The sequence below is a fragment of the Balearica regulorum genome, chromosome 8, assembly GCF_011004875.1.
Source record: "Balearica regulorum gibbericeps isolate bBalReg1 chromosome 8, bBalReg1.pri, whole genome shotgun sequence".
In the NCBI taxonomy this organism is placed as follows: Eukaryota; Metazoa; Chordata; class Aves; order Gruiformes; family Gruidae; genus Balearica; species Balearica regulorum.
In genome coordinates, this window is record NC_046191.1 from 30,212,998 (window position 1) to 30,233,058 (window position 20,061).

The 20,061-nt window shown below is 58.6% G+C and overlaps 1 protein-coding gene across 4 annotated transcripts; it reads right to left on the minus strand.

Annotated features, from left to right (window-relative positions):
• Positions 1 to 1,555: 1,555 nt before the first annotated feature.
• Positions 1,556 to 17,081, minus strand: LOC142602800 (protein FAM163A-like). Of its 4 annotated transcripts, none has more exons than XM_075760404.1 (5): positions 16,585 to 17,081; positions 3,866 to 3,962; positions 3,316 to 3,338; positions 2,721 to 2,835; positions 1,556 to 1,998 (listed from the first exon to the last, which is right to left on the minus strand). In XM_075760404.1, exons 4-5 carry the CDS (start codon positions 2,811 to 2,813, stop codon positions 1,597 to 1,599), a joined length of 495 nt encoding a protein of 164 aa, XP_075616519.1. In that variant the 5' UTR covers positions 2,814 to 2,835; positions 3,316 to 3,338; positions 3,866 to 3,962; positions 16,585 to 17,081; the 3' UTR covers positions 1,556 to 1,596. The 4 variants fall into 4 exon arrangements, with proteins under 4 accessions (XP_075616519.1, XP_075616517.1, XP_075616520.1 ...); XM_075760402.1 differs by lacking the exon at positions 16,585 to 17,081 and adding an exon at positions 15,247 to 15,362; XM_075760405.1 differs by lacking the exon at positions 16,585 to 17,081 and adding an exon at positions 15,053 to 15,121.
• Between the last annotated feature and the right edge of the window lie 2,980 nt (positions 17,082 to 20,061).

Here is a 20,061-nt window from a genome sequence, read left to right on the forward strand (position 1 = left end):
GTTACAAGGACCATCACCACATCTGGCGTTCATCTGGCTCCTTTGGTTAGTTTGAGCAGAGGTGCCAAGGCATGAGCAGGTCCAAAGTGTAAATTAGCGTTTTGCCCGCTAACGGAGACATTCGAGGCTCACAGAAGCGTGCATCTCCGTGCTGAGACCCACTTTTTCTGTGCATGAACGGGGAGGTTTAAGTCCAAATTTTCTAAATTGTGGTGGTGAAAAAAACCCATCAACCCACTCCCATTTCTGAGTGGTTGTACTCTATATTGCAAAGGCATGGCAAGTGTTCTCTGCTGTTGCCTCCAACAGCATCCGCACGGCTGCGGGGATCGCGGCTGTCCCGGTCCCCTCCTCCCTGCCGTGAATGGGAAGCGCTCAGCCGAGCGGTCCTGCACCGGTTGCTATGGAAGTGCCTGTGAACGACGGAGATGTCCTTTCAGTAATTTTTCACCTAATTTGATTTATGGAGGAAGAAGGAACTTTCCCACAATCATTTTTGCAGAAAGGCAGAGTCACTGGCTGTCATTACCAGCCGCAGAGCCGGTGAACCCTGGTTCGGGTCTTGCACCCCCTTCTTCCAAAAGCCAAAATTGGGGGGGGACACACACCCCAATCACCTGAACATCGCTCTCCCACGGGGAGGTCATGGTCCCTGCAAAGGAGGAGATGTGACCCAGTGGTTTCTGCTGTGGCTGTCAAAAGCAAAAGCCGTCCTAAAGCCAACCTTCCTCTGGCTGTCCGGAGTTGTCAGGGTGGGCTGAGTAGGGCAGCGAACACTGAAGGTGACCAAAACCGCAGTTATTTAGGGATGCAAATCTTCCCGTAAGTAAAATCTTGACGGTTTTATGGGTCCAAGTTAAAATCGCTCCAAGAAAGCTTGTGAAGAGTAGAAGAGGTGGGGGCTTCGGCCACAGAAGGATCAGCCTGTGCCCGTTTGTGTGGGTGAGCGGTTTTGCGAGCAACTTACTTTGCCTTCCCTGGCGGTGATCGAAATTCACGTCTTGAACTTCTTCAGCACGTGCAAAGACCGAAGCGGGTGGGAGACGGTGTCCTATCTTACACTCGAACACAAAAGCTAACTGCTAGCGGCAACTAACGCAGTACGAGGGGAGCAGGATGATCTGGATCTTCCCTTCTTTGCTTTCCCATCGCCGAGGGGCGCTTCCATTCCCAGCTCAGCGGCGGGATTTGCCGGAGGCGGTGGCTGGTCGCGCATCGCTCCGTGTCCCGGAGGTGGCGGGCATCGCCTTGGGTGGCTGCGTGGGAGTCAGGGGAGCCTGGGGTAATTAAATTAGGTTGTACTGTACATAGCCCTCGTTAGACAAGTCCTTTCAGGAGACAGAGTAGAATAATAATGACACTTATGATGGGTTCGGAGGTGGCCGGTTTAACGTCGCCCTTCGAGGTCTCTCTCGTCTTCTCGGCCGTAAAGCTTAACCGTGCCGGGCGGTTCAGCAGGAGGACCGTGCTGGTCTCGGACTGGGCTTGTGGGGTCCTCTCTGCGGGAACCCCCCCTCCCACAAAGACAAGTGAAAAGCCCCTTCCCTCGAGCGGGCACCGGCGGGGGACACCCTGCGCTAGTGGCAACGGTGACTACTACACCTCCGTGCTGATAGCCCGCGGGTTCGGGAAGCTCTCGCGGAGGAGGCCGTGGCGGCTCACCGGGTAGCTTTGCAGGGTGGCCATGTTGATGGGCGGCCCCATCTCCTTGTAGCACGCGGGGGTGTAGGTGACCCTCTCGCCCCCGTTGTGCACCATGTCGGCAGTCTGGATGTAAAAGGGGGAGCCGTAGGGGGAGCAGGTCGGGCAGTAGTTGTGAGCCCCGTGCTGGTTGAGCTCGCTGGGGGGGGGCGCGGGGCTGCCCTGGCCGTCCACCATGCGGGAGTTGCAGGCGTTGCACGTGCCGAGGTGCGAGTGCGTGGGAAGGTCGGGTTCTTCCTCTTCCTCCTCCTCCTCCTCCTCTTCCTCATCGGAGTCATCTTTCTTGCAGCAGTAGTACTGTGCGAAAGGGAAGGGCATTACATTAGCGGGGGCGAGCAGCCTGCGGGCAGATTCGGCTTCACAGCCAGCCCTGCCACATCCTCGCTCCCCGAGAAACCCTCCGCCGGCCTCTCGCTGCTCCCTCCATCACTACCCGGGTCCTGCAAGGCAGCAGAATCCGTAGGAAACCTGGCCAGGACCTGAGCGTGCAGCAGGAGGCAGCTGCCAGGGAACTTGTCCTCTCCGCTCCCAGCGAGGATTGCGAGGGGAAGGTATTTTACCGTGCCAGCTGGAAACTCCTCCAAGTAACCGCTGTGCTTTTCATCACACAGGCGCTGCTGCATGGCACAGACTTCACATTAACTTTTAAAGAGCAGGAGGTTGTAGCTAGCTGTTGTTGAAAGCCTCCTCATTTAATTTACGGGGGTGGGGGGGGGAGGGAAGAAAAAAAACCCAACTAAAAATCTCCATCTGGTCCTGCAAACGCAGCCAAGCCTACACCCAAATCAGCAAGCACTGCAGATCCTCAAAACCTTAGGGGAGTCCTCCCGCACTGGGAGGAGGGAAGGACGTAACTCTGCAGCAGCCGGGGGAAAAGGGGGGTTCAACTCCCTGCCCGTCGTGGGCAAGAAAACACCCCCTCCACCCCCCCGAGACCCCTCCTGCAGCAGCAGTTCGGCCCGAGGAGCAGCGACGCTCCTGGGGTTCCTGGCAAGGTGGGGGCTGGCCACGGCGCTCACCTGTAGCCTACAGTAGCAGAGCACGGCAATGATGCACAGTAGGATCACCGTTGCTAGGATTCCCCCGGTGATAACAACGGTTCCCGCTGTCATCCGACCGATTCTCCATCAAACTCTGAAAGGCAGGGACAGAGGGACGTGTGTCACCCCGGGACTTTGCCATCGCATCGCAGACGTGATGCCCATGAGGCATCCCAAAATATCGCATCCCCGTTCCTCTTCCCCCCCAGCTGGGAAACTAACACCCAATGTCACTCTCCTCTTAGCGAGGGGACACCTGAGATGCAGCAGCACGTCCCATCGCTGCCTTGGGGGCTTTGGGAAACAACCCCCCAGCCCACCCGCAGACCCCCCCCCCGCCAAAAGGGCTGATTTCCACCCTCCCGGCGGAAAATACAGCTTCTGCTTCAAAATGCAGAAGCAAACCTGGGTTTCCACCAGGAAAAGCCAAAGAGGAGCCTTTGAACTCCGCAAGTCTGGCATTCTGAGCCCAAAAACCGCACCCCGGCTGCCTGCCGGGCACCGACGGCTCTAATGTGGGTTTGGCACACCCCCCACCGCCATCCCCGTGCCACGGGACCTGGGGGCTACTTACGTTCAGTGACGGAGGCGTTGGACCTGGAGGGAGCAGAGGGAGAGGAAGGAGAGGTTAGCCGTGGCTGCCAGCAACCCCCCCCGCGCATTTCCCCGCTTCCCAAGAATTTGCCTTGATTTGGGACCTGCGGTGAGCCCTGCTTCACGTCCTGCATCCCTCCGGGACAGGGCTCAGCACGTGCCCGCACCCCCGGGAGCCTCCGTGATGCAAAAAGCATTCTGGGTCCTGCGGACGATGATATTGTTGTTGTTGTTCTTATTATTTCCTTTAGTTTCAAGCAGGGAAAGGAGACATTTCCCAAGCTCGGAGAAATACTCGGCAGGACAAGGCTGTGCTACCAGCAGCTCGTGATTCGCACAGCTTCGCAGGGCGAAGGCCTGGCTTACTCAGCACTTGGCCTTTTCCTCTTTAAAATTAATTATGGAGGAGGCGGATGCATCACCTCGCAAGTGGACGATGTTTCACGTGCCGCTGGGAAAGGGCCTCTCCCCTCCATCCCCTCCGGGGCAGGCGAACCCCAGCGTCCCCCCGCCACCCCACGGGCACTTACCCGGAAAAGGACAGGCAGGGCGTCGTGGTCACGCCGGCCCCGGGGCGGCCGGCCGGTACAGGCAGCGCTGCATGGCCACGAGGGTACGCCGGCGGCCCTGGGAGGGAGGACAAGGAGATAAAGCCACCACTGACAGCTCGTCCCCCCTGCCCAAGGGGGCTGCCCAGTGTCCCCATCCCCGCTGATGCCACCTCTGTCCCCGCGGCAGGGCTAAATAAATCGCTTTTTTAGGGAGATGGGCAGGAAACGCGGGTGCTGCAAAGGTGGGTAAACCCAAACCGCCGGGAAAGGACCATCCTGCACCCGAAACCTGCAATTTCAGCAAAAGCGAGAGACTTGCGCCCAAGAAGCGGGTGCACCCATCGCCCCCGTCACCCCCCACCCTCCGGCGATGCCTGGCGCAACCGCATTTCATTACCGGCCCCCCGCGTCCCCCAGTGCCTCGGCCAGAGCAAGGCTAATTGATAGGGCCCAAGTGCCAGCCGGTTGCAGCCGAGGAGATCTAATTACCCGCTCGCCACGCGGCCCTAATTGACGGAGGGAGGTGGCAGCTTCCAGATGAGACCTACCCAACTCTGCCCCGGCCCCTCGCTGCTGCGTGTGCCGGCGGGCACCGCGGGGAACACCCTCCCTCCCCCCCCAAAAATCGCCCACCCTCCTCACTCCGCTGCAGTGATTTGCGGGATCCTGCCCGCTGCAAATTGATTTTCAGCTCTTGGAAAGTTCCTGTATGAAGGCAAAAGGTGGGCACGCATTGGATTTCCTCCTCGAGCCGCTCTCACACACAAAACAAAGGAAAAAAACCCCAAACAACCGAAGCCTCAGAAATCAATAGGTCCATAACCCAGCTAATATCTCCATCCATCAGGGGACCTGACGCGGAGCTAATAATAGACCCCGACACCTCCGGCTCCTGCGCCCTGTTACCAATCTGCACCTCGAAACACAGCCAGGGAGGGGGGACACAGGGGGAGGCCTTCCATGGAGTTATCACCTCCCTGGGTGGCATCCCTAACGGGGAAAAGCTGATGGCGGTGGCTGGAAAAGGCAAACGTCGACCTTCGATGACCCCCCCGAGAGGGACGTGCCGTGAGCCGGGCAGTGATGGATGACGCAGGCGGCCGTTCGCATCCAGAAAACTTCATTTCAGGGGAGCTGTGATTTGATTTAGAGCTCGGAGAGCCGCATCCAATTAGCCCGAGGTTTGGAGCAAGCAGGCGGCCTCAGAGAACAACCCCGGGCGGGGAGGGACCGGCCCTGGGGACCCTTTGGTCACCTCCGAGAGCCGTGTGTCCGACCGGCGCTGCCTCGAGGACGGCCTGGCTTCCACGTGCCCCGTCTCCGGCATTCCCGTTTCTGGGGTTCCTGGGATCAGCGTTTCACCAGCCCTGCTCAGGAGCCAGGCTCCTGCTTATTAAAATAGAGAATGTTAAAACAAAACAAAACAAAAAGGCAAAAATTAAAACACTAAGAGAAGTGCTGCTTTTCCTCATCAGCCCATCTCCATTTTCCATCCGCTCCCCGCAAGCACATCCCAGCCTGCCGGGAAAGGGGCATTTTGGGCTCCGTTTTCCCCAGGCTCGGGCACCGCACAGCCCCACCGCCCCATCCCGACAAAACGCCGTACGTTTTTAGGGGTGCCCTAAAAGCTTCAGGCTGCACTGTGAGCTTCGCCCCGCAGCGGGACGGGATGCAGAGGCATCGCAGGGGGATGCACGAGCCGAACTCCCCGGGGGTGCAATCCCATTTCTCCTTCTGCCTTAAAAAGGGAGTTGAGAGTCGCTTAAATATTTAACTACCCCACGCTGAGCGGATGCCTTGGCGCTCGCCGCTCACCTGCTCCCGGGCGGCTCAGGGGAGGGGGCTACGGCCCGCGGGTGGGCGCGGGGACCCTCCGGCGCGCAAACCGTTGCTGAATAAAATCAGGATTTATATGAGTGGGGCTGCGTGACCCTCCCCGCCCCTCACTGCCTTTTGGGAAGCGATTCGAGATGCTAGGCAGCGGTGGCACGCTGTCTCCGGAGGGGACGGGAGCGGGCAGAGGGAGGGTCCCCGGCCGTATCGAACTCCTCCGGCCAGGCGTGCAAAACCGCTTGCTGCAGAGATACATTTTCTTTAATTGATGTTGCCTTGCAGCGCAAAGTTACGGCCTGAAAAGCGACTCTGGGAACGAGCGGCATCGCAGGCTTCTAAATTTATTCTCCTTCAATGACGTCCACAGCAGATTTGCACGGTTTGCAAGTCGACGGTGAGGTTTTTGCCAGCCACCAGCACTCCCAGCCCAGCTGAGAATCTCCCATCCCGTCCCACCCGCCCTGAGCTCCCCCCCCGCCACCCACCAAGGGTCGAACGCTAACGGGAGACGCGGGAGCAGCTTTTAGGCTCGGGCAGAGCACCGGCTATTAGCCACGAGCATCGTGCCAAGCCTCACCGGCGAGTCCTGCCCCAGCCCGGGCTCTGCTCTCCCGGTTTTGCTCTGCAGCTCATGGGCTAATTCAATGAAATGTCTGCCTGGTAGATTAGCCCAGCCGCTGCCTTACCAGAATCATCTCCCTGGGCCTAATTGGAAAAAGGCAGCATCAGGGGCTGCCTTTGCAAAACAGATTACGGCAGCAAACAACAGGGCAGCTCCCGGGTGGCTGCGTCCTGCCCCGCGCGGGCTCAGCCTGGTGGGATTCGGGTGGGATAACCCACGGTTGCAAACCTCGGTGGGGGGAGGAGGACGCGAGCAGCACCCCATCCTGCTCCCAGCAGGACGGGGCTGAGACCCTGCAAACTCATTGCACGTTGGATTACTCTGCCCTGCAAGAGGACAAGCCAAGTCGTGGGTGAGCAGGAACGAGGAGGCGCCCTCCCCAAAAAGAGCCGAGCCCAAACGAAATTTCACCCCACAAGCGATGGCAACGTGGGGGTACCAGAGGATGCGGGGGGCTGCGCCCGGCCGACAGCCCCCAGCACCCCCCTCCGGCCCCGACACTGACCCCTGGGCTTCTTGCCCACGTCCCAAACTACTGGGTCACTTTGAAGCCTTTAAACTTTTAATTAAGGGATCCACGAGGGTTGCCGGGGAGCTGAACCTGCTGCCCATCCCCTGCGAACACTGACGTTTGGCGGAGTCGCAAGTTGTTCCTTTGATTTACCCTCGCGCGGAAGCTTGCTTAACCCCCATCATTTTTGGGGGGCCGAGATGGGGCCAGTCCCTTCTGACTTTTGATACGCTGTTAATAAATATATTGAGGAAAAAGCATCTTTAAGGCATAAAAATCACCCGTGAAACCGGACGACCGGAGCAACCCCGCTCCCTCCTGCGGCAGTAACACCCCCGGGTGTTTTGTGCGACTCGTTTCCCACGCGAGGCTTTTCCGTGCCGCGACGACCCCTTCGGTGCCTCGAGCCGCGCGGGGTTTGGCCCAGCACTTTTGCGAGGGTAATGTCAGCCAACACCCCGCTCCTTGCCACTGCAAGGACAGCCAGGTCGCAGGGGTGACGCCGTCCCCCAGCTGAGGCTCCGGCGATTTGCAGTCAGTCATCAAAACCGAAAATCCCGTGCCTTGCTGCAAGCCTGCCCTTGCCTTCCCTCCGCCGCCCGCACCGGCTCCCCGCTCCTCCCCAGCCAAGGGATGGGAAAGAAGGAATACCGACCAGGTTTTGAAACCAGCTCTTTTCTCGCGAAAGCTTTGCGGACAAGGCAAGATATTAATTACAATTAACAAAAATCAAACCGCTTCAAGGGTGGAAGCCGCCAGCCAGACCCCAGCTCCTGGGTGGGCATGAAGGGCTGCGCTCCTCCTGCAAATGCTGCGTTCCCGACCCACCGAGCCCAGGACATCCCCGACCCACTGAGCCCAGGACATCCCCTCTCCTGGCCGTCAAACTTCGCCAAAAACCACTTTCTTGCCAACGCAGGTTCGCCCCCTCCCACACCGGGCCTCATCCTGCCCTGCAGGAGCCCAGGAGACCTTCTCTGCTGGCAGCAATTGCCTTTACAGCCACGTAGGGACCGAGCGTCCCTCTGATCTCCGGTGGCAGGAGGCACGTGAAGCCTCGGCACAGACCCAGGCTTTTGGAGCCTGGGACTTCTCAGGAGCGGATTACCCCAGTGTCTCGTTACTTGGGCATCTCATCTACCCTTTATCCCCTTAAGCGACTACTCGGGTCCTGTCTCGCCTGCCTGGATTAACTGAAGCCACGCAGAGGGGACGGAGGGACACGGAAGGGACTGTCACTCCATCCTGTCCCTGCTGAGCACACACGCCGTAAAGCCCACGGCACGGCCGGGGCGATACCTGGATCAGACAAGTCCCTATATAATTACACCCCTTTTGCAGCCCCTCCTCATCGCAGGACAGCTTAAAATCCAGGGCAGGAAAACGACACCTCCCTTGTCATCCCCTCGCACATCTCCTACCCGCTGCGTTTGCTCGGCCGGCTCCTGACCACCCCAGCCCGGTAGCCGCGGCGGGCAGGCACGGCCCCGACAGCCCCAGACACGGCGACAGCGTCAGACGTGGGCGGCCCACGGCGAGACGTGGGATGGAAACATCCCCGGCCTGACCCACGCGGCTCATCTCCTGCCGCTGCGCCTGGGGTCTCTCCCGAGGCCGCTCCCAGCAAAACCTGCGGCCGAGCCCAGGCACGCGTGCCGCGGAGCCGCTCCGCCACCGTCCCAAAATAACCGGGACCAAAACTGGCGGCATCAAGCCAAGAGAAGGGCTTTTGATATTACCCCCCGTGTCAGATCCCTGTGGGCTCTCCGGAGCCAGCCAGGTCCTGGGCAGCATCCCCACCGTGGGCACCATCCCTCCCAGTGCCCAAATATCCCCTTGCAGTGGGCAGCTGTGCCGGGAGCGGAGCGAGGCCGTGGAGAGCCGGGATGCCGAACGTGCTCCAGGTGAGACCGACCCTTGCCAAAAAGCCAGAGCACTTCACCGCACGGGAGAGCTAAAGGCTTGGGACGATGCGCACGGCCGGCGGAGAGCCGGAACCCAGGATGGATCCTGCCGTACCGCGGATCCCAAGCGAGCGTTGGCCCTGGAGGACATGGCACCAGAGAGCAAGGACTTGGGTGATGGGAGCTTGGCTTGTCCCCTCCAGAGACAGGATCTCAGCGTGGACTTCACGGCTGCCGATGCTGAGCTGAGTGTAACGGGGAGCCGGGGCGGGAAACTGCAGGGAAAGCGGGAAGCCATGTCTCGGGATGGAGGGGCAGGCGACGTGTTATCCCACTGGCTCTGCCTCCTGAAGGGCACATCCAGGGGTGCAGGAGGCCAGGGGCTCCAACGCCAGCACCACGGGGGGCTCCAGGCTCCCAAAATAATTGTGATTTCTCCATCCAGCCCAGAAAGCAGCTGCTGAGCGAGGGCGGAAACTCAGATGGGGCAGCACAAACACCAAACCGCAGTTACTTTTCCCTTCCCCACTGCAAAAAAATACAGTTGCTCGTCTTAAAAAATGCAATTACTAGTCTGAAAAAATGCAATTACTAGTCTGAAAAAAAGGCACCTGTTGTGGTTCAGGTGAATCCGTCAGGGAGGAAGCGGGAGAGAAACAATTTGGGGGTTTTCCTGCTGAGACCTTGTCAATTGAAATGGGAACTGGTGCCCGCTGGTGCCACCTCCCCAATCCTGCTGGGCTGGATGGATTTACACCCCGTGGTGTCCCCAAGCCCCCCGCCACAGCAGCGCCTGGGTGTTTACGCTGCACGGCACGTGAGACGGATCCTTGTGAGCACGGAAAGGAGCGGGGAAGGGTCGTTTGCTTCCACCCCAACGTCACCCTTGGAGTTCGCACAAGCTCATTGCACCCGTTTAGCATCACACGACCGGCAGCACGACGGGGCCAGCCTCCCCGTCCCCAGCCCCAGGAGGGTATTATTCCAGCACCCTCATTGCTCCAAAGCCAAACTTTCACCTTGGCACCCACTTATTTTCAAAGCAGCGGGCTCTTCCCATCGGGGCGAGGGGACGGAGACCTCGGCCGGATCCCTCCCTACCCCGGGGACTGCAAACACACTGTGGAGACCCGATCTTCTCCCTGATTTTCTCACTGCTCCACCGCAGGAAGGTGCGTGCTCTGCTCTCCAGCGGGGCTAATCCCATCGGGAAATGCAGGGACACCAAACACGTCTTTATCCCAAGTGCAAATTGGAAGAGGGGGATTAATCCCAGCAGAGACATCGTGCAACACAGTCCAGAGCGTCCCCAACAAGATCTAACCAAGCACAGCAGCAAGTTTCCTGCTAAAGATTTTTTCCGTTAAGGCAGTTTCTCACTGGCTTTCTTGGAAACAACCCCCAGGGCAGCTTCTCCTGCAAGGCACCACTTTGTTATCTCCCTCCCTGCCCTGGACATCGGTGCCATCTCGCCCTTTCCACCTCATTTCCATCCCGCCCATGAAAATCCTCTGCCCAATTTCCACCCGGACCTACCCACGCCGCCCCGTCCCCGTTCCTCCCGGCGTGACGTATGAAACATGACTTGTGCAAAACCTTTCCGTGTAGCAGCAAGCTCTGCTCCCGAAAGCAAAGCCCGAGGGAAAAGCTCTGGCTGAGGCTGGAGCCTTTGTAATCCTGCCAGCTTCAGCCCTCCCGGCACGGCACGCTTGGGCAACGCCGCCTGAGTCGCGCCGGGGCGGATCTGTCGTGCCTCAACGTCACCGAATTTATTTGTTTTGCTAAAATAAAATATAAAATAAATCCTCCTGCTCAACCCCTGGTTTTAACTCGTGCCCTCCCGCAGCCTGGATAACGCTACGGGGCCGGTGGCTGAAACGGCGACTGTGTCTTTGAGGGATGCTGCTCCCCGGGGACACGCAGGGGATGTCCCCCCGTGTCCTGCCAGCATCTGCCCTCCCGCCTGCCTGCAAGCGTGCCAGCGAGACAGCCACCGCAGAGGGATTCGATTAGCAAAGACGTCATTAGGGGTAAAAGTGGACCGTTTACCAGTTGGGTGGAGTGAAGGAAGACGAGCTTTGTGTCTGACCAGGAGGAGAGGGGCCACCAGCATCCCTCTCGGCTCGCGAGCCCTTTTAAAATCCCGTTTACAGCCAGGAAAACTCTACGGATGTCTGTCAGCGATGCACCGCGCTTCCCCTTTCGTATTTCAGTGCTCGCCTGACATCCATCTCCCTCCAGCCGCGGGGCCGGCTGAGCTCTCCCCCAGCTGCCCACCAGATCCAGGTGTGGGTTAAACAGGCCACGGCCATCGGCACCTTGGACACACCAGGAGCCCCAAACCAGTGCCGCTTGTATCTCTGCCCACTTCTAGCCGGGCAGGTGCCCTTCGGCATCAGGGAGCAGATAACCCTCAGAACACCGCTCCTCCAAAAAAACCCCCAAGCCTAGGACTGGTTATAAGTCAATCCTGCTCCTGAAGTAGCCGCAAACCTGCCTGGTGCTTGGGAAAAGTCCTTTTTTTCAGGGGAAAGGGAGATGGAAGGCGCCGTGGCCCGGCCCAGAGGAGGAGGAGGGCGCGGGGAAGCGCAGCCTCTTCCTCCGCATGATGCAAGACCTGCTGCTCCGACTGTCAGCATCCCCCCGGCATGTTTGCTTGGAGTAGAAACAGAGATTTATTTTAATGACTCATTAAAGCCTAATTGCATTCAGGCAGCAATACAGAGAGAGGAGCCTCCCACGTGCGGCAGTACTACAGTCAGGAGGGCTCTCAAAGCCTCCCCGAAAGCGCAAGGCAGACAGACTGTCTCTTTTCGGTGGGGCCAGACAGCAGGGCCAGGTGCCGGCTCTGGAGCAGCGTGGCATCGTGGGCGGGATCCAAAAAAACCAACCCAGAAAAGTCTCTGGTTTTCTCTTCATTTGCCTCCATCTGCCCGACGCGACGGCCGCCACCGGCTGCTCGTCCCTCGGCTGCCCATCTCCAGGGCCTCAGGCCAGCAGCTATTTCAGAAGCTTGGCCATCTCCTAGCCTTAAGGACATGCGTGTTTTTAACTCCCTTGTGCTTTTAATGACCCTGTAGCAGGAACGGGGAGCTCGGCAGGGTGGGATTTGTGCCGGAGCCACCGCGGGTCGCCTCGGCAGAGAGCCGGCCACGGCACAGGGAAGGGTCGAGCTCCTCCTCTCATCTCGGGAGCATCCTGGGCAGGAGGGAACAAGGCGGTCATGCTAAAAACCAGCCAGCTTGGGGGGGCAACCAGCCAAAACCCCACCACCTGCAGTCCGGGTACCTCCTTGCTGCTGACACCACCCATGAGGAGCTCTGGGGTCTGCCTCCTCTGCTTTTTTTGGGTGCCCCAGCTGACTTTGCCCAAATAACTCATCCTTCCCGGCAGGATGCAGACCCAGCGACAGCCACATCAGCCATGGGGATGGGGGCTTACAGCCATCCCGACCCCCAGGGATGCCCATCCCCAGGACACACACCGGGGTTACAGCCCTGCCGGTGACCACTGCCTCTCCCCGGCGTCGTTCCACCAAAGCCGGCAGAGATCTGGCCTCATCCGCTCCCGCCACTTGCGGTAGTGCTCAGCCCTCCTGCTAATTGCTTCAATTAGCAGAGGGAAATCTTTTCCCCAAGGTTTCACTGCCTGGCTCCTCGTGTTGCCTTTAGTCCTGAGCCGAGCGGGTGTAAAACCCTGCCACCGGGGATGGGTTACGTGAGCACATGTCCCCTGCCAGCGGGTCCGGGCAGGGAAGCTCGTCCTGCCCTTCTCCACCCGCACAGCCGGAGCAGATCATTGTTACCGACATCCAGCTTTCTCCCCTCGGAAAGCTGTCCCACGCAGGCACAGGAAAGCCATAGGCTCCCCTTCCCGCTCCGCGATTCGGATGCCTGTGGTACCCCCGATGGTCCCGACCCCATGCCGTGGGAGGACAGCCCGTTCGGGGACAGCCACCCCACGGGATGGGCACGGGCCCCAGCCGCAGCTCTGCTTTCCAAGCCGACAGCAATTCACCCCTCCGGGATGGCCCATCCGGCGGGATCCTGGTCTGCAGCCCGTGGGCTGTGCGGACCCAGGGAAAGCCAGAGCCGCACGTTGCTCTGGGCTGACGCAGGGGCACAGTGCCTGACCCCAACCCCGCTGTTTGGGGTAAATCCAAGCGGAGTCACTCCAGGATCAGGTCCAGGAGTGACTTTTCCATAAAAGCCATGGGAAAATCTCACCCACGGTTGCTTTACGGGACCACTCGCTTTCCTTTGCGCCACCGCATCCCAGCAACGCAGCCGGACATGAGTCGGCTTTGCGGAGCTAAACTCTTCTCTGAATTTCAGACCAGCTATTCTTTTTTCTTTTTTTCTAGCTAATTTAGCACATGGTGGGGATACAGACACATCCATCGCTCGAGATGCTCCACCTCACCCAGCCCGTGCCGCCCGGTCAGGATGGTCACGCACACACCAACACACGCGCCCAGCGAGAAGGAAAACCCGCTGTGAAGCCTCTTAATGTCTCCTGCAAATGAAGTGTGAAACACGCTTTCAAGAAAACAAGGGTAACGGAGCCTCAATAAATATTTCATCCTGGTGGGAAAGCAGCGACGGGGAAGGTCGGGCGGGCAGAGATGCCAGGAGGGATGGGGGGTGGTGGGGATGGAGGCTGGAGGGGTAGAAGGGGGAGGCAGCCGGGGCAGGGAACAACGGGAACACCACGGCCTGACCTTATTTCTGTTTGCCGCTTGCCCTGGGGGCTACTGGGTTTGAGGCATCGCCACAAAGCAGACCCCCAGAAAGGGGAGCAGCTCTTGTGCTCCCGTTCGTGCCCGGGGCTAAGGTCGGTGATCCTGCTCCACCGGGAGCCGAGCTCCTCCGAACGCCCGGTCCCAACCCTTCTCAGCAGACGGGTAGCTGCCTGGGTCTCCCGTCGGTCCACACACCCAAAATGCTCCCATGCAAAATGGCTGGAGGATGCTCGGTGCTTCGCCGGTGGGGAAGGTTTGCCGAGCGGGAAATCTTCCGCAGCCGATTTCCAGCCCGTTAAGGATCTTTCGGGCTGGAGCAGAGCAGGGCCGGGCTGCCTCGCCTCACCAGGGCTCCAGAGCCAGCTCTCCTCAGGCCTGCAGTCGGGCTGAAATCCAGCGCTTTGGAAAGAGACGGGAGAGGATCTCACATCCCAGCGGAGACGGCGCTGGAATGGGATCGGACTCGCTGATCCGATGTTCACCACAATATCGGGAACAGCATCCCACTGCCGGTCTCCCCTCTTGGCTTCTCAACAGGTGAAAAAGCCCTTCCTAGGAAAAGCCTTTTCTCCCCCCTCCCTGGCAAAGTCCAGGTTAGAGCCCATCAGATCCCGCGGGAACGACACTGAACGCCAACCAGCAGCCCCAGTACACCCAGTGTCCCAAAACAGCAACACGGGGAAACCTGGTGACTTGGACGAGTGAGGGGCAAGGCTGGGGGAGGGAAAAAACCAACCCCTGTAATACAAGCCTCCAGCGGGGTGGAATATTCCACCGCACCTTAGAAAATCTCTCTGCTGGAGACACAATCAATAGCACGCAAACGAAATCCAGCTGAAAACACTAAATGTTTCCACATGCCCTTTTGGAGGGAATAAAATCCTCCAGTATAACCTTAGGAGAAAACAAAGGCCAGGGGAATAACTCGAGCGCAGGTCTCCTTTAATTACCGCTGCACGGTGAGAGATAAAACAGAGATCCTTCGGAATAAACAAAAGGATTTGATTTCCTCCACTTCAGCAAAGGCAGCTACCATTTCCGCGGAGAGGTTTGGTAGCGAGGTCGGGGATTTGTCGGGCCGTCGTGCCCTTGCTGAATGGCAAGGCTTTGGGCTCCCACCGAGGGAGCAAGAGGCTGAGCCCCGGGCTTCGGACTTTCAAAACTTCACCCGGCTGTGAAGAAGTAGGGTTTAGAGACGGACAAGCTCAGTCCTACCCACCCGAGCAGCCAGAAGAGTTAACAGTGACTTAAAAAACCCAGCCTAACGCAAAGCTGGACCACATAACCCTAAGAAAATAACTCAAGATATTGCAGGGAACCACAACCCCGGAGTTTTGCCCGGATGAGGCCACGGTGCAGAGGCTCAGCTGGGAGCATCCCACCCGTACATCCCACCCGTACATCCCAGCCTGTCCTGCCCGCAGCCCCCCCGGCTCCCCTTCCCACCGCAACCCCAAATTCAAGCGAGCCCCTTTCCCTTACCGTGACCCTTCTGCAAAGCTGCGGTGCCCGGGGAAGGGGCCGGGAAGAGGGCAGCGGGATGCCCGAGCCGTACCTGGGCGCCCGGGCCGGGCAGGAGCGGGCAGCGGCGCAGGCAGCAGCGGAGCCGGGTCCGGCAGCACCGCGGGGCTTGGCGGGGCACGGGGCGGGCCGGGCGGGGGGAGAGGAAGGGGAGGACCGGAGGAGGGTAATAATAATAACAACAGCGATAATAATAACAATAATAACAATAGGAAGAAGAATAATCACCCGAGCAGAGGAGCGGGAGAGCCGAGGCGGGTCCGGCCGGCGGGGGTGGAGGCGACCGGGGGAGGAGTTTGCCCGGGGACCGGAGCTGCCGCCCCCGAGCACCGCCCCCGGCCCCGCACCGCCCCCGGGGTTTGCTGCAGGGCCGTGCGGGCAGGGGTTTGCCCCCCGAAACTCCTCCGCGGGGCGGCCAGGCTGGAGCCGGGCTGGGGGCGTCGGGCAGGGGCCCGCTCAGCCCCCGGGATGCCTGCCCCGCGGGGAGGGGGCAGGGGCACCTGCTCGGCCCCCCCCCCCCCAGCCCACACCCCCAGCGCCTGCAGCGCTCCCCGGGGGGAGCACACGCTGGCAGCACCCCCCGAGCGCCCCCAAACGCCCGGGTAACCCCAGGGCACTATCAAACACCCCCGAGCCAGGTCCTGCAGCACCCATGGGCACCCGAAACCCACCACCGCGGCCCCCCGAGCACCCCCCCGGCTCCATCAGCGTGCCCGGTGTTGCCACCACCACCACCCCGGCCCCGTGCCAGGGGTCTGGAGGCTCCAGCTCTGGCTTGATCCATCCCACCACGTCCCAGGTAATGACACCCTTCTGGCTGCCAGCACAGGCAGGGATCTGGTGCCGCAAACAGCCGGGAGAAAAAAAAAAAAAAATAACCCATCGCACCGCTGCGAGAAGGATGAGCTGGGGCAGGGTGGGGGAGGATGCCAAGCCTACCCACCATTTTTCAAACAAGATTACCCCCTTCCCCATGCCTCTGTGTAAAACAGAGCTGACCTTTAGCATACATCGGCTTCCCAGCGCGAGGCCGGCAGCACGACGGGCGCTGCCTGCTCTGCCGGAAGCTCGGCCCATCGTTGCGGTGCCCAAAGCACATGCCGGCACCGAGGAGCCACAAACCCACGCACGCAGAAAGGTGTTGCCCCCGGTAAGTGTTTCCAGCTGCTGGGAAGCTTTGAGGCTCCAAACCAAGAATTTAAATCTGGGGAAGGTGCAGCTTGCAGCTGGCATCGCCTTTGGAAACGGAGAGCTGCTCGCCTCTGCGAGCTCCAATAAAGATAATCGAATCTCATGCCTCGCACCGCGAGCTGACCGCTGCAAGCGTGAGGATTACTGTACGAGGAGAACATGTGTTTGCCTGTTTCTCTCTGATTTTGGTCTCTACGGGGCACGAGAGCGGCTGTGAGGCAGCACAGCTTGGTGGGATTAATGCAAGACCTCTGCTACTGCAAGTCAGTTGAACCCTGCCGTGCCTCAGTTTCCCCATTTTTAAGTAAGGGACACCACCGATACTTTTCCTCTTTGTAGAGCAAGCTCTAAAGCTGGGGAGAAAACACCACTCACCTTCTCCTCCGTCACCTTCGCCGTCAGTCAGGTCATCCCGTTGGCCACGGATTGCTCTCCCCGTTATCCCAGTCCAGCCCTCGCAGCTGCTCGATGCCAGTGCCAGGAGCCTGACCCGCTGGTTTCTCCCCAGGATCCAGCAGCAGAGCTGAGCCGGGAGGGGATAAACACACTCGTTTGGATGCAAACGGCTTTGCGCCTTTAGCAAAAGGGCAGGATGAATTATGAAATGCAAAGGCGAGATAAGTGGATCCTGTCACAGCACTTACCCTCCGTGCCGCAGCATCTAAGTGCTTGCCGGCTGCGGGCGAAGGGCTGCGTGGCACACACGTACACCCGCACACGGCGCGGGCTGGGAGGGAAGCCTCCCTATTCCCCTGCCGATAATAATCCTCATTACCGACTCCGGCACATCAGAGGACTCGTAAATACGGAGAAGCATCGAGTGAGAAAAATGAGCACGCGGAGTATTTCTGCGGAGGGTAGGAGAGAGGCATTTTCCCTTAGCTGGACTTCAGAGCTGCCAGAGGGATGTGAATCAGAGACATCCAGGCGAGCATGGAGGAGGAGGAGGAGGCCAGGAGAAGTGAGAAAGTCATTTCCTGGGCTGCTCTGGGCAGGATGCGAGGAGGTGATGACAGCCCAGGATGCAGAGAAGCGGCTTCTCCCCTCGGCAAGCGCTGCCAAGGCCACGGTATGCATTATTACAGCTAATTCAGGAACTGACATGCTGACATGTTGCTGTTTCCATGGATGGACGTGGAAAAGAGTTTCTTTGGGATTAAGGAGTCACTTGGCTAACGCTGGGCTGAGATTGCCCAGATCAGGATCACGCTCCTCCATCACCACCGTGGCTCCAGCCCGAAGCAGGCGGGAGCTGCAGAAGATCCCAACAAAGCGAACGCGAAACAGCATCACTCCGGCGAGGCAGGGTTATCACCTCGCACAATTTTGCTGCCAGTCTCATTTCCCCCCACCCCCAAGTCATGTTTCCTATTGTCATTTTACTATTTTTTAAAGCAGCACACAGACGACCAAACAGAACGTACAAAGTGGGATTCCCAGCTTCGTGGTGGCTGGGAAAAGCTTGGAAACGGGAGCGCCAGATGCTCCGCAGTGGGGAACAAAATTAAACCCAAAGTTGGGTTTTTTCCATTCGATGGGGTTTTAAATAAAACACATGGTTTGGAAAGCCCAACTGGTGCGTTTGGAGTGGGTTAGCGCCGCTGATAAACTGCACAGCTCAGCCTGCTCGGGCCCCGGGCGCACAGGTAGCCTGGCAATACAGGGATCGTAAACCTGCCAAAATCACACCCTCCGCAGTCCTCAGACATTGCAGTACCCACGTGTACGATTGACTTTAAAGCTTCTAAGTATTGCAGCTAAACTCATCTCAGCTCGGGAAGCTCGTGTGAGTTTTATGAGGTTCCTTCTTCCCAGTGCTGAAAAGGATTTTACTGACTAGATTTTAAAACAAAACCATAAAATACTTTTATTCCCTTCTGTTTTTCTTCTCTTGTAAAAACCTAAGCCCACAAGTTTCAGTACCGCACACTGATACTTCACTCCCTTATTTTTTAGGATGACGGTTCAGCTAAATAACACAGCGAATCCTTGCTTGGGTCCTTCTCCGGCAACATCCGCACACGCGAACCCTGCAAGACTTCCACGTCCGTGTGCGCACACTCGGCCGTGCTGCAGAGAAGCCCGGCGCTTGCGGGCGCCCTTGCGTTATTACACCTTACACCCGTGCGCTTCCGCGCATCAATAATTTCCTTCCTGTTCAGGCAAGCGTTTCCACTGGCCCAAAACGCTGATGCCAGAGGATGCTCAGAGCTGAACCCGCGGCTGCTGGCATGGGAATTTATTTTGTTCAGCATTGGAGCGTGCTTTTATTTTCATTTTTAGTGAGTCTGGGACGGCTGTATCAATCAGAAAAAGCCTGACAGTGCAAAATATCGTCCCTGCCAGCGTCCAGCCTGCTCCTCACGGGTTTGAAGCTATCTGGTGGCCTTGTGCTCTCCAGACAGAAGGACTGCTGGGCTGAAAACGGGGGCATTAGCACATGGAAAGGACTTTGGGAGGCAGCCAGAGCAACCTCCAGCCCTCCTGTCTTTCTGGTGGGAGGGTAGGAGCACGCACAGAGCTGGTTACAGCATCTCAGTGGGATGCTGCGAGGCCCTCACAGCACCTTCTTCCCTCCCAGCATGGCCCTGGGAACACATCGCTGCAGCCTCCCAAGCCTGCCTGCTCCCTGGGGAGCGCAGAGTTAAGGCACAGCTTTCCTCTCCGCAGCACATTCCCGCCAGATGTGGATCAGTCATTATACACCTCGGTGGATTTGCTTTTGCCTGCACAAGCACTGGAAAACAAACCCAACCGATTGAACAAGAAACATTCAGCAGGAGCTGCCCAGCAGCCCCAACCTCTCCCCCTTGCCCAAGTGATGCGGCCGGGAACGCGCCCATCCAGCAACCCAGGGATCGCACATCCCACGCACCAGTGTCACGTCTCCCCAAATCCGATCTGTTTAGGGGAGCGCGTAGACACCCCCCCTCCCGGCTGGCTGGAGAAGAGACCAGCATGGTGCCTGCACTCCCATTTAACGGGGTGGATGTTTTTTTTTTTTTTTTCCTCCCTTGGGAGCTGGTCAAGGGAGGTTGTGTTCCCCCCCAAAAAAGAAGGATCCTACTCCATCATACGGGACCGCCTGGGAGCTCCAACCCGGACGGCGAGGATCAGGGCTGCCCACGCTGCACAGGAGACACACGGGAACACGCAGGGCTGCCCGCCGCGGTGGCATCCACCTCTGCGCAGGAGGAGAGGTAGAACGAGCCTCGGGTAATGTCGTGGGGCGAGAGTTGTGCTGTCTCCTTCCCAAACAAAGACAAATGTCATTAAAGCTCAACCCTTGTGTATTTTACACCAAGAGATGCAACAAATGTTCTCCCTGGGTGGGGGTTTACAGCTTTCCACCGTCGTTAGGCAGCAGCGTGGCATTAACCCAGCGCGTTCCCCAAAGCACCAACCTGGGAGCAAGAGCTTTGCCCAAGAGCCGCTTTGACTTTGCTTCGCACAGGAGGCTGGCCCAGCTCCGGGCCAGGGCTGCTTGTTCTGATTTATGAGCCACTTAAAGTCACATTTGGAACAGTCAGGGGAGATGATTTTTTTTTTTTTTTTTTTTTTTTTTTTGCCCCATGCTGTGATTTTTAAGTGCCCAGTTAAGGAGCTATTGGCTGCTCACCATCTGTCTTAGTTATTTCCCTTGTTTAGTGGCCAATGTGCCAAGTGGAGCTTTATCCGTGTGCTCCTAAGCCCTGCCAGGGGCTGTGGATGCTCCTTACCTTATGCTGAGTTAGTCAAGATATGGGGGAAAACAGCCTGTGTTGTATTTTGGACTGTTCAGCCCCAAAATTGGGATGTTTGCCCTGAGCTGGGTAAACACATCCCTCCAGATTCATCCTCCCTGGGTGGCTC

Bases quoted from the DNA above. Each gene is read 5' to 3' on its own strand.
- LOC142602800 (XM_075760404.1), bottom strand. From the start codon at position 2,813: ATGACAGCGGGAACCGTTGTTATCACCGGGGGAATCCTAGCAACGGTG. The intron at 1,999-2,720 runs GTGAGCGCCGTG...CCTTTCGCACAG, and splicing joins TCTGCTACTGTAGGCTACAG to TACTACTGCTGCAAGAAAGA.